The sequence below is a fragment of the Heterodontus francisci genome, chromosome 4 (genome assembly GCF_036365525.1).
Source record: "Heterodontus francisci isolate sHetFra1 chromosome 4, sHetFra1.hap1, whole genome shotgun sequence".
Taxonomy (NCBI): Eukaryota; Metazoa; Chordata; class Chondrichthyes; order Heterodontiformes; family Heterodontidae; genus Heterodontus; species Heterodontus francisci.
Genome location: NC_090374.1, coordinates 133,054,224 through 133,068,583, shown reverse-complemented (window position 1 = coordinate 133,068,583; position 14,360 = coordinate 133,054,224). Strand labels below are relative to the sequence as shown.

Below are 14,360 nucleotides of genomic sequence, written 5' to 3'. Positions count from 1 at the left end.
CATAACTGCATTTATTCCATCTTTTTAAATTGTCTTGCTTTGGCATCTTGCCAAAATGAAAATGTACCTGAGTTTTTTGCTGGACAAGGCTGGCATGGCTCTCCAAACCCATTATCTGAACTTGCACAGCAGCACTCTGACTTTGTCACTGCCCCATGGAATGCACGGACACACAGTCCTTTCTTAATTCCTCCATAGCATGTGCTGCGCATATGGGTGTCTAAAATGATAAAAGAAAACACACAATAAAGTAGTATTCACAGACCTTGGATGCTGCTCACAATGTCTGGCATTTGAGTCAGGAAATTTTTTTCAAGTTAAAAATGTTTATCAAAGCCCTATTCAGTGTACTAGCTGTCAAGACACAACTATTGCACTGGAGGCAGGGACCATCTGAGTAGTGTCAGGAGGACAAATGAGTAGCCTCAAACACACAGCACTTGTGTAAACATGGCACTGGAAACACAAATACTTTACCGAGATGTCATTCGGTGTTCTGTCTCTGAAATAATCGTGAAAACATTGTTGAGTTTGCAGTATTAAAAAAATCTCCAGACTCCAACTCCTCCAAAACTACTGATCACTTAAACAGAACAGAACTTTTCAATTACATTTTTCTTCCTGTTCACTCTTGGCTTTTTAAAAAAACAAATCAAGCTACAGAATGTTTGTGGAACAGTGTGGAAAATGTTATCACCACTGATACTTTGAAGTACTGAAATGCATGCTGAGAACATCTTACATAAAGTAGCCTTTTTATGTACTGGAAACAAGCAGTGGGTTTTAATGGATTTATTTTTACAGTTTGCGTAAAGTATTATAGGTCAAGCAGAGTGATTAGAAACAAGGCTTTAACTAATTCACAATAGAGCAAAACATTCTAATGGGAGAATGTTAAACCACAAATGACAGGTCCTGAAGTCTCCTGAGAGTCTGACCTTTTGTACGTATTAGACATCTGGTTCAACAGCTCTATACAACACTTCAGGGAAAATTAAGGCATCCTCCAAATAGTACTGCAATCCTCGTGAAGTGTTGCTGCATTCCCAGCAGATCCTCTCATTTTATGTGCTATGTTTGTTTTTAGACATCACATTGTCAAGCAAGAAGTTCCTGGAAATAAATGCTCTTCCGCTGAATGCTGACTATAGTGCTGGGATATCAAAGTAGCACCAGACAGAGAAGTGAATAGTGACCTTTTGTAATACAAGCCATTCCAGATTGTCAGAGAAGGCTGGATTTCAACATTAACAGTCTTGGTAAAGGGTCCACTCCTGAGACAGTTCAAAATCAATGCTTGTTATTAAATTGTAGTTAGCCACCTGTCTGCTGCCATCTTTCATATTATCAGCAGTACAAAAGGAAGATCTGTTTTCAGGAATTTGAACTCTTATATGCCTGATATACCCAGCTTATACACACTACTGAGTCAGCGGCGCTTGAGATGGCTTGGCCATGTGAGCCGCATGGAAGATGGCAGGATCCCCAAAGACACATTGTACAGCGAGCTCGCCACTGGTATCAGACCCACCGGCCGTCCATGTCTCCGCTATAAAGACGTCTGCAAACGCGACGTGAAATCGTGTGACATTGATCACAAGTCGTGGGAGTCAGTTGCCAGCATTCGCCAGAGCTGGCGGGTAGCCATAAAGACAGGGCTAAATTGTGGCGAGTCGAAGAGACTTAGTAGTTGGCAGGAAAAAAGACAGAGGCGCAAGGGGAGAGCCAACTGTGCAACAGCCCCGACAAACAAATTTCTCTGCAGCACCTGTGGAAGAGCCTGTCACTCCAGAATTGGCCTTTATAGCCACTCCAGGCGCTGCTTGACAAAGCACTGACCACCTCCAGGCGCGTATCCATTGTCTCTCGAGATAAGGAGGCCCAAAAGAATATGCCTGATTGCACAAGTTAAGCTGCAGTTAAAGCACAAGCTGACCCAATTTATGAAATCCTACAAAAGATATGTTTTTGGCACTAATCAGGCTCTGATGTGATTACATGACAATTCACAAGAAAATTAATGACAGTTTATAAGATTCAGTAGTTTTCATTATTGATTTAGAATTGGAGGTCAATGACCAGTTTTAAGCTTTCTGCTATTAATTATAGGAAACTGAAACTAAGCAGTGCATAAACAACTGGTAATTCATTTTGCCAATTTATCTGTAATGATTTTACAAATAAGGAAATATTCAATATGTCAGAAACCTCAATTACTTACACCAAATTAAGCGGCTTTTTAACTCATTTATTACAGTTCTGCATTTTTCCACGAGTGTGTAGATCTGTTTATATTCAAATAGTCTAAGCTCTAAATACAGGGATTTCTAAAATGTTTCTGAAGCAATTGAATTCCCAGAATGTCTGAATCATGAAGAGTTCGGCATATTATGAAAGAATGAATTGAGAATGACAAGAATGACTGTTGTTCCTCAGGTCACTGTCTGGAATTATATAGTCTCTCTTACCGACACAAACCCGCCCATCCACACCAACAGCGAGGCCTGGGGGGCACTCACACCTGAAAGACCCTTCAGTGTTGATGCAACGACCATTCATACAGATTCCTGGTGTCTGGCATTCATCAGTGTCTGAACAGAGTAGCAGAAAACATCATTATATCCTCAATATCATTATTTCAGCTGACATAACAATCACAATATGATGAAAGCTGTTCTCTCACTTCTGTTAAAAACATTTTCCTACTTAACCTCAATATATTTTATTATCTGTTAGTTAAACAGCCCCTTTTTAACAAAGCCAGGTTCACTAAGTTCTCATACTGAAATCCATAACCATTGAAAGCACACTCCACACAATTATAAAATTATCAGTTGAAACATTGTATTGATCACATGTTGCCTTACTCTTAAAAAGGCCTTCAATTATGGCATTACCTTTGTTTGCACCCTTTCTCATTATAGGGCTCTCAATATTAAACTCTTTACTATACATCCACTCTCATAACAAAGCCTTCAACTTTAAAGTGATCTTTATAAGGCTCCTGGACATTAACTTTTAACTGACCATGTTAATTTTATATTATATCACAGGATATTCATTATATTGGCCCAGAATTTACTGTAAAATTAATGGTGATACTAATAATGGTACTCTATTATTTATGGTAAATAAGACTGCAACTTCAGGTGAGCACAGTTGCACAGTTAAATGCAAAAATTCATAAACTGCTGTGCGAAATACATTGTTTAGCTGTAAACTGCGCAGGAACAGCATTTTGCCATCTGGCTCCATATTTAAATGTATTAAACGGTGTGAAGTTCTTGTATTTATGTTGTACATACAAACTAAACATGTCACAGAAAGTTGAAGTTTATTCATTCTAGTGTAAGTATCCATTTTAAGAAGCCTTAATTACCACTAAACAACCTCCATAACACTGAAAATTACCATTTAAAAGTTTGAAGTCTTATTCCTTCCGTTTTTAATTGCGATTGGAGATTTAGAAAAAAGATTGAAAACTAAAAAAAAGATTTATTTTTACTTGTTCTTTCTTTTTTTAATCTCTCTACTTAATCCAGTCTTTCCCTCTCTTGGGCTAGGATTTTGTGTGGCCCCAAGGCGGGATCGGAGGCAGGGGGGCATGGAGTATTGAGATGGGTGGCGCTGAGATGGAAGGCCCATCGCCTCGCGTCGCTATCACCAAGCAATCTTCCCGGGGACGGGATAGGCTAACGACTGCCTTCCCGCCCAGAGGCCTATTGAGGCCCTTAAGTGACCTATTAATGGCCAATTAAGCGTTTCTTTCCCCCAGCGGCTGGGATCTTATCTGCAGTGGGGGATAACACAAGGCGCCCTCCCTGCAGGCTTAGGGTGTGGCGAGGGCAGGGTGGGGGGGGTGGGGAGGGTGTTCCTCCTCCATGGGAAATTTGTGGCCCATGGAGAAACCCCACTGGGAACTTTACCCCCCGAGACCCCCCCACACCCCCTCGTAGGGGACTTCCGGACTGGCCCCTGCGATCCCACTTCACCTACCTCTGGTCTGGGGTTCCAGCGCTGGGCCTGGGTCCAAGACATCTGCAGTACCAGCAGTGGCCACCACTACCAGTGGTGCTGGCAATACTGCTGAGCTGTCGGCCCTTTCATTGGCCGGCAGCTCTTGGATGCAGGATCCCCGTCTTTAAAGGGACGGGATCCCAGGTCCTGAAACTTGCATTTAAGTTGGCGGGGTGGGGGGGTGGTGTGGGTACGAAGAGGCAGGGGCGGGGATCCTCCCACCTTTTCGGCCTTGCGCCAAGAGCCCCGCCTCCAGCACAATCCAGCCCTTTATTTTGCTTTCTGTACTTGATTTAGCGTGAGTTCACAATTCTAACTTGCACTTTCTGATTCAGACTGTGCACTGTTTATTAACAACCCTTCAATTTGATTGGTTAAGGGGATATACAGTTACTTGCCTTATTCACACAGGTCCCAGATGCCCTGTAGAAGGCAACGTGCCATTTTCAACTCCCATGTGAAGCAACTTGCTATGCAAAAGCAAATGGACAATGGCAAGCCTAACAAACAACAGACACTGCTTTTTTGCTGGTTACAGCAAATTCCCATTGATTAAATTACAGATCATTCATATAATGCACAATCAGATGTTTAGCTCCTGAAGACTGTGATATTGAGAATGGTATGTATAACTGAAATGTCAGTAATTGTATTACCTATATTGTAAAAGTTATTCATTTTATTTGTATCTTTGTTGGTCTTTAAAAGTATGTTAATAAATGGTATGAAGTACCTTAGCCATGCTTACAATAATGTGGTAACTGCTGCTCTGCTTTTATTATCTTCCAGTTTTATTAATTAATATGATATAACAGACTGCAAAATTCTTAATTGTTGCAGATACAGCATCTACTGCAGCACAATAATCAATATAGGCAATTGGTGATGCAATTACTGGAATAGTTATTCCAGAAATTGAAAACACTTAAAATTCCCTAAGGAGACAACATTAATACTTTTAGTGTTCCACTTATTTGAAGACCAAGTAAAATAGTAAATTACATTTATATTTATCTCCAATAATTCATGCATTATTCATAAAGCTCTAATAATATAATTCATTCATTGCCTTCAAATAAATTAGCATGTACACTCTTATGGCCAAGCTTTGTGGGGGAAAAATGTTCTTGGCCTGGCACAACAGCTTGAATGTTGTTTGTGCCTGTGCTACATACTTTGTTGTCAGGCACTGAATCAAACAGAGCTTGTTCCACAGCTTGCAGTTAAGGTGCTAGAAGACCCTTTTTTCCTCTAATTGCCCCCCTCTCAAGCTTGAACAAATGGGGTTTGTCTGAGCGCAAAATACACTAACATTTGATCCAGTGACGTGGCAGTTGTTGCACTCTCGTAAAATCCAATCTTTTAGGCAAGTGATTTGAGATCATTTGTGAAGGCTGTCTCATATTACTTCAGCTTCATGCAGTCTTCAGTATAACTACAACTGAATGATGAAAACTTTAAAAACTTTCTACTGGATGCCCCAAGAACTTTATAACATTTAGCAAAAAGCAAAGGCCCCCAGAATCCATGGGATGATATCCTGGCATAAATTAAAATATTCCTGCAGCCCCTCCACCACACACCCTGGTAGATGATTCTGGGTAGGGGGAGGTTCTACAATTTTAATAATTTGGGTTAGTGCTTATACCACTAAGGGCACATTTTGAACACTCACCAGTTCGAAGAAGCCACAAAATACAAAAGAGACTACCCCTCTTCCCCACCCCACAAGAAACATGCATTTGGGCCCATTAGCTCCCTTTTTAAGGGGGCTAAGGGAGCTGAAAAATACAATTTCTCAAAATATTTGGTGGTTCAGGCAAAGACTCAAGCCTTGGCCCCTAGTTGGCTTCACCTCTGCCAGCTGGCAGGCTGGAATGCCTGAATGCCTATTCTCACTGGAGATATCAGTCTGCCAGCAGTCCCAGGCTGGGTGCTCTCTTTCCCAGTCATGTCTCTTCTGATGTGAGTGACCATGTTTGAGGTAGCTATAGGTTCCACTCCAAACAGACCCCATGGAAATGGTAAGGATGGCTAATGCCAGACATATCTAGGTCCTAGCCTAATTTGAAGCTGTTCTGCCATACTCCTGCCAGATTTCAGCAGGAGTGCACTGGAAGGACAAGGGAACTTTGTTCCCTGATTATCCTGCAAATATTTACCCGGATTACCAATTTAAGAAGCATCTGAGCACCTGACTAGACAGTGGTGCACAGGTTGCAGATAGATTGGCTGCCTGTTATTCACCATGCCCGATTTTCTTTTCCATTCTTGCTTGTTTTTTGACCAGCTGCAGTTGAATTCAATCCCCATAATTCAGAAATAATCTAATAGAAAACTGAAACAACTAGGTTTTATTTCATTTTGCCACATACCGATGCAGTATCGTCCATTGGGTGCCAACACAAAGCCAGGTTTACAGATACACTTGAAACTTCCATCTTCATTGATGCACATGCCATTCAGGCACATGTTGGTGGTGGCACACTCATCATGGTCTGTAGAAAGTGGAAAGCAATCATTAGTCCTTGACAGCCTTTGATTACAGCGGTGAAGTTAGTTTAAGCTTCCTTCCTGTTGAACCTATAAGTGTAACTCTCAAGTTTCCCACAAATTACAAGTAATATTCGTCATTACTACCTTCCTCCAACACAAGGAGACAAGTGTAAACTTTTTTAGCAAAGTTGTGGCATATTTTATGCAAGAGGTGATTCTGAAGTAAATGTACTGAATATGTTGTTATTATTAAAACATTGTCAGCTCCACAAATATTTTGAAATTATTTTTTGCCAGCTCAAGATTAGATAGCAGTAGAGCACAAATTTGCTTTATCACAATCGTGACAGAAATATTTTTGAAACCCCGCTGATAAGCTTAGCCAGGTTGCTTCGAGGAGATATCCACCAGAAAACAAAGAAAATGGGGTATTGTTTGGGAGCATTGTTGTCTGGCCACTGTTACATGCCTCTTGGTGATCCACTTACAGCATCACTAACAGATATTATTACATAGCATTACATATTTTTTACAGTATAGAAACAGCCCAACTGGTTCATGCCAGTGTTTATACCCCACAGGAGCCTCATCCCACCCTTCTTCATCTAACTCCATGAACATAACCAACTATTCCTTTCTCCCTCATGTGTTTATCTAGCTTCCCCTTGAATGCATCTATGCTAGTCACCTCAACAACCCCTTGTGGAAGCAAGTTCTACATTCTAACCACTCTCTAGGTAAAGAAGTTTCTCCTGAATTCCTTAATGGATATTTGGCACATAAATCCCACCTGCTCACTCAGGTGCAGGGAGTTCAGACTTAAAATAGGATTGAGACACTTACAACAATGAGAAAAAAATGATTTTCATGCAAATTGCAGTTTTTAAAAAATATATATACACACTGAGATGAATGCTGGATGTTCTCGCTCACTCTATTGGATCAAAGTACCATGTCAAACATTGGCATCTTGTCCAACTCCAAGTTCTATTCTCCAAGATCATCTATTTCCACCCGTGAAACATTGCCTGCCTCAACTTCTCTGCCATTAAAATCTTTTATGCTCTTAGGATTTAGGCAGCACTAGTAAAACCATGTCTTTATTGGCCATACAAAATCAAAATATTGTGGATGATGAAAATCTGAAATAAAAATAGAACTTGCTGGAAATACTCAGCAGGTCTGGCAGCATTGGTGGGGACAGAAACAGAGTTAATGGCCGGAATTTTATGCCTCTCCGGGAGCGGAGTGGAGGCAGGGTGGGGGCATAAAATCAAGTGGGAGGCAGGGGGTGCTGTTCCTAACTTTTACCAGCAGCAGTGGAGATTGAAAACGGCCTGCCCACCCCAGGCCAATTAAGGTCCTTAAGTGGCCAATTAATTGCCACTTAAGGGTCTCCTCCCACCACTGCTGTATTTTACCAGCAGCAGCGGGACACTTCAGCGCCTGAGGAGGCTGCCAGGTAAATGCTGGCAGCCTCCCTGCGGGCTTGGGTGGTGGAAGGGCTCCTGATCGGGAACCATGTGCCCCATGGAGGACCACCCTGCTGCAGCACAAGTTGCCCATGCCGGATCACCTCCCACCACCATCCTAATTGACCCCCACCTCTGTTGCTGGGGGCCAGCCAATTTTTCCCAGCGAGGTGTCATGCTAGGCTACCACCCGCCAAGAATTGAGCACATTAATTTTGTCATGAACATTGATTTCAAACTGTTACTGGAGTGAAGAAAGGGCTTGTTAAACAGATCAGCCGTGGCTGGAAAAGACATTTGCATATTAACAGACAGTGATTGGAAGGACAAAGGTCCATTCCCTGACACATTCAATCCACAATGGACCTTGATCACCAGGTATTGTGTGTAAGAGGAGCATTCCAGAAACTGCTAAGGTGATATAATCCAAGACGTGGTCAGACCAGTTAGTCACATGACTAATCTGCTTGGCAACCTGGGTTTTTCCTGAATTGTACAAATAGTTTCAACTGAGAAAGTCTGTTTGCTCCTGAACTGAGATCTCTCCTGTCTGCTCCCATCTCTTTCCCACAAGCCTCTGAATCCACTGAGGACACCCGAACTCCAAGAGCGAAAAGTCTCGTACAGCGAACAAGGTTTAAGAAGAATACTGGGCCCCAATGAAAAGCAAGATCTACCTACGATCAAGGACTCTACCGTGAGCTCGAAAAACTGTAACAAAAACTCTTCAGATAGTGCCTCAGATGTTTTCACTTTATTTTTCTTCTGCTCTTTTTTGCCTCTATTTGCATGTGTATATCATGTATGCATGCTAGCGTGGGCTTGTCGTGTATCCATAGGTGTCAACCGAATTAGAGTTTAAGTTCAAATTTAATAAATATCAACTTTTCTTCTTTAAACCTAAGAAAACCTGTTTGTGCTAGTTTCTTTGCCTTATAAATGGAAAGCGATGAACAAGGATTCACCAAGGGGGAGCGAAAAACATGGTGTGTTTAAAATTAAATCCTGTTACGGTAAGACCAGGTGAAAGCTGAGAGGAACCCCTAGACACCTTTCTCACCTGGTCGTAACAGAGGTCTGAAACCCCACTCATCTTTTGGTGTCGGTATCCTTTCTGCTCCTCACGCTGTGTGCAGTCCCAGCAGTGGCCACTGCTTCTGGTGGCGCTGCTGGGACTGAGGAGCTGCCAGCTTGCTGATTGGCCTGCAGCTCCTGGAGGCAGGATTTCCTGCCTCAGAGGGGCAGAAGGCCTGACCAAGGCTAATTAAGGGCCTGGGGCATCCAAAATCGCTGTGTGGCTTCCAGGCTCGGTGGACGTGGGCTCGCCCCTGACGTGTGCGGGATCTCCACCGTGACATAAAATTCCGGCTATGTTTTAGGTCAGAAAAGGTCTTCGATTGAAAAGGTTTTGTCTGACTTAATAAAATACTTAATGTTTTAATGATCAATGTTGTTGTTGCTTTCGATAATGTAATACAGCCAAGCTGAGAGATGGTAGTACAATCCAACCTACTTCTGATGTGGGCTAAATATTTCTGATTATTTCCACACCTTCTAATTCACAGCAAGTTACTGGCATCACTTAACACCTTAGTCTTCTCTGCTTTTCAACTCAAATATTGACCAAAACCTCTTTGTGAAATAATGATATTTACTCCAATTAGTATGTAAAAGTTCATTTGATGGACAGGAAAGTGTCCCTTGTTCGTACATTTGCTTCAAATTAAATTGAAGAATGAGTTTTTCTTACCAATACAATTCTTTCCATCTGGAGTCAGTTCGAACCCAGCATTACAAATACACTGGAAGCTTCCATCCGTGTTCACACAACGACCATTTTTACAAAGAAGTCCATTCTGAATACACTCATCAATATCTGAAAAACATAATATATGACAAGACAGAAAGAGAGAGATGCAACTGCATACAACTTCTAAAAATTACTACAGCATGCACTAGCTAACCACAATAATATCCTCACCAAAATTCAAAGCTGTTCGAACTGCTCAGCTTAGTAATGTCAGGAACTACCTTTGCAGTTTTATTTTACAACACAGACACTGCACATTACCTTTCACTGAAACTGTAAATGAGGATAACAGCAGACTTCTCTATTGTGTTCCTTATACTGTGTAATTAGATAAAGACATCAGCCTCAAATCCTACCCTTATTCAGGGCACGTATTTTCTCTGGAAGGTTGAATTGGTTGGAACTTAGTTCCACCAGGATTCTGTCACGTGGAGAGAAGACCTCCAGCTCTGCCTCTCCATGCCAAGAGGGAAATTGCTGGGAGAGTTTCTGAGCTTATCCAAGAAGTTACTCCTCCACATAGGTTCTATGAAACTTAAGCCTACTGAGTTCAGGTGTCTAGCCCAAGAAAGGCCCCACACTGCTGGAGGGGATCAACTCCCTTGCAGGGATGGCCTCGTAATTCTTTTGTGAGATGTTGAGTTGGACTGCTCTGTGAATTGGCCATATTTGCTGCATCTGCATGGTAGGGAGCTGCTCTGAGATTCTGGGCCTAAACTGAGGCATTCATCAGTGTTGCACATTCTACTGTCTTGTTAATGACCTGTTCCCCATAATTTAACACGGGACTAGTGCTCTTTCTTTCAGTGGCCATTAGTTCTACTGCACAACACTTGATGGAATAGGCCTGTGAGAATTTCAACCCCATGTAATTTTAGTTGGACCAGAGAGAAAAATGTTCTTTTGTCTTCCTTAATTTCTCCAACTGTTAGTCTGGTTTATCACCTTTTCCTAGTTTGCACCCCATTGACTGTGATTCCTTGCTGGCTGGATCCTTTTCGCCAGCTGTATCTCTCTCTGGCCCCTTGTCTCTCTCTCTCTCTCTCTCTCTCTCTGCCCCCTTTCTCTCTCTCTCTCTCTCTCTCTGCCCCCTTTCTCTCTCTCTCTCTCTCTCTCTGCCCCCTTTCTCTCTCTCTCTCTCTCTCTCTCTCTCTCTGCCCCCTTTCTCTCTCTCTCTCTCTCTCTCTCTGCCCCCTTTCTCTCTCTCTCTCTCTCTGCCCCCTTTCTCTCTCTCTCTCTCTGCCCCCTTTCTCTCTCTCTCTCTCTGCCCCCTTTCTCTCTCTCTCTCTGTCCCCTTTCTCTCTCTCTCTCTCTCTCTCTGCCCCCTTTCTCTCTCTCTCTCTCTCTCTGCTCCCTTTCTCTCTCTCTCTCTGCCCCCCCTCTCTCTCTCTGCCCCCTCTCTCTCTCTCTGCCCCCTCTCTCTCTCTCTCTCTCTCTCTGCCCCCTTTCTCTCTCTCTCTCTCTCTGCCCCCTTTCTCTCTCTCTCTCTCTCTCTCTCTCTGCCCCCTTTCTCTCTCTCTCTCTCTCTGCCCCCTTTCTCTCTCTCTCTCTCTGCCCCCTTTCTCTCTCTCTCTCTCTGCCCCCTTTCTCTGTTTCTGTTCCCCCTTCTCTGTCTCTCTGCCCCCTCTCTCGCTCTCTGTCCCCCGTCTTTCTATCTCTGTCCCCCCTCTCTTTTTCTGTCTGACCCCTTTCTCTCTCTCTGTCCCCCTTTCCCTCTCTCTCTGCCCTTCTCTCTTTCAGCCCCTCTCGCTCTCTTTATTCCGCTTTCTCTCCCTCTTTGCCGCTCTCTCTCTGCCCCCTTTCTCTGTCCCCCTCTTTCTCTCTCTCTCTCTGACAATTGCAGAGAGTGGGAATGCTCAGCAGATGGTTGATCAGTTTTTTTTACAATCTCAAGTCAGTTTCACAGCTGACAGATCCTGACATCGGGAACAGCAGATTGTGAACTTCGAACAGATTCGGGGTTTTCGGCAGGCTTTTAAAACCCCCCGAATCTGTCTGAAGTTCAGAAACTGCCGTTCCCAATGACAGGATCTGTCAGCTGTGAAACTCGCTGCAATTTTTTAATTAAAAAGCCGGTCTGCAAGAAGAAGACAGAGGAAAATTTCTCATCTCCAGTCATTGACCTCTGATGAGGTTTACACCCACAGGCCGCTTGGAAAACTTTGGTGGAGATCCTGGCCTGCGGGCCGTATGTTGGACAACCCTGCTCTACAGGGTGGCCTGCAGCTGCTGTAGCACCCACAGAGGCTGGGAAGCCCTCTAGGCCTGCCTGCAGTGCTGGTTCCCCGGCCTGCCGCAAGGAGGTTCCCTCCAGGCAACTAAACTGGCCCTGCCGCCTGCAGGAACCTGGAGGCCAATTGGAAAATTCCTTTAATTGGCCTTAATAGGCTCTTAATGAGCCAAGCCCTGCTACAACCCCTTCTCTGTTTCTGTTCCCCCTTCTCTGTCTCTCTGCCCCCTTTCTTGCTCTCTGTCGCCCATCTTTCTATCTCTGTCCCCCCTCTCTTTTTCTGTCTGACCCCTTGCTCTCTCTCTGTCCCCAATACAGTTCCAATTCCCGCCTCTGCAAAAATGGGCCTAAACACATGAATGTTCCAAATTGACTGCACCGTGTCTACAAGTCAACTTCATCCTAACACAGGTCCTGAGAGTTTTAACTTTGGACTCATATCGTTTCATCCCTGTCTTCTGTTTACAACCAGGTCCTATCTCTTCTAATCCCTGCTATGCATTTGTAACTTGAATTCCCATTGTATTCATATGTGTTTGCATTTTGGCTGGTGCTCTGGACCCAAGTCCATTACTTCTATCTGCTTTTATTTTACCTTGCCTGCTCTTGGACCCTTCTCCCCTGTCACCTTAACAAGCCACTTTTCATCTCTCCCCTCTCAGGTACTTTGCCTCCCCAACCCCTACTGGCCCATCACTAGTCCTCTGCTGTCTGACTCTCCTGCCACCGCTCAAGGCTTGAATTTTCTGCTTGAATAAGCTTATGGCTATCCTCTGTGCCTCTCTTGGCATCCTCGAAAGGGTTTAGTTTAGTTTTTAGTTTAGAGATACAGCACTGAAACAGGCCCTTCGGCCCACCGAGTCTGTGCCGACCATCAACCACCCATTTATACTAATCCTACACTAATCCCATATTCCTACCACATCCCCACCTGTCCCTATATTTCCCTACCACCTACCTATACTAGTGGCAATTTATATTGGCCAATTTACCTACCAACCTGCAAGTCTTTTGGCTTGTGGGAGGAAACCGGAGCACCTGGAGAAAACCCACGCAGACACAGGGAGAACTTGCAAACTCCACACAGGCAGTACCCAGAATTGAACCCGGGTCGCTGGAGCTGTGAGGCTGCAGTGCTAACCACTGCGCCACTGTGCTGCCCTCAGGGTGTACTGAGGTACTCGTCTTGGCTTCTTACACATAGCAACAAAAACCTCATCTTCCTATCTTACTCACCTTCCCACCCGAAGCACCGGCTGGGTGCCTAACTTGGTAACCATATTACAGACAGCAAGTATTAGTACATAACAGGATAGTGCTTCAACAAATACAAAAAAAACAGACATTTGACAAAGGATGGACAACAATCTGAAGACCTTAGGATTGCTTCATGACCGCAATTCCCCCTCCGCCACCATCTGCCCATAATCCAGGGACTCCAGCTTGCAAACCTAAGACTAGACACTGGTCTCAGGCTGTGGAAAGTAGAAACTGCAATACTGCTGCAGTAGGGAGCACACTCTACCCAGTTTGGTAAATTCAGCTTGTTGTTGGGGAATGCAAAGGAAGCACCACTTGACATCCAATCCACACTGTATCTGATCTGGAAGTGTCCAGCAAGAAAGTACAAAGGAAATTCCACACTGTATCCAAACCAGAATTGTCTAACACAGCATTGTAGAAGGAGTCCCACTCTGTGGGCTGAATGTTCAGGACCCCCTGAGGGTGTGAATGGAGGCCGACAGGTCCTGAAAATGCTGGCGCCAGCAGGTGCTGATTTTGCGATGCTGTTCCCGATGTTTATTTATTTATTTAGAGATACAGCACTGAAACAGGCCCTTCGGCCCACCGAGTCTGTGCCGACCATCAACCACCCATTTATACTAACCCTACACTAATTCCATATTCCTACCACATCCCCATCTGTCCCTATATTTCCCTACCACCTACCTATACTAGGGGCAATTTACAATGGCCAATTTACCTATCAAGCTGCAAGTCTTTGGCATGTGGGAGGAAACCGGAGCACCCGGAGGAAACCCACCCATGTTGCCCTAGCCATGTTCACCAGGGCAGGTGGAAAGGGGGGGGGGGGGGGTGGGAGGGATTGTAATCCCATTCGATCCCCAATTAAGGTACTTGCAGAGCTCATTAATAACTCATTAGAGGGGGGAGTTAGAGTTTCATGGGATGCGCGGGCTATGCATGCTGTTTGGGGCAGACCAGGTGAAAGGAAGCAGGTACAGAGTGGGAAACCAGTCACGGCTGCCCCAGGGAATTACTCCGGAGGCATAAAAGCTTTAACTGCACAGAGCGAGATTCAGCCATTGGGAGA

At 44.1% G+C, this 14,360-nt stretch overlaps 1 protein-coding gene across 1 annotated transcript in view; it reads right to left on the bottom strand.

Moving 5' to 3' along the window:
• The window catches only part of LOC137369253 (fibrillin-2-like), a 496,406-nt gene that overhangs the window by 230,859 nt on the left and 251,187 nt on the right, over positions 1–14,360 (bottom strand). Inside the window, exons 13-16 of the mRNA XM_068030179.1 lie at positions 9,736–9,861; positions 6,393–6,515; positions 2,469–2,591; positions 68–220 (exon numbers count right to left, since the gene is read on the bottom strand). Of these exons, the coding sequence (XP_067886280.1) occupies positions 68–220; positions 2,469–2,591; positions 6,393–6,515; positions 9,736–9,861 (525 nt within the window). The remainder of the gene's footprint in view (positions 1–67; positions 221–2,468; positions 2,592–6,392; positions 6,516–9,735; positions 9,862–14,360) is intronic.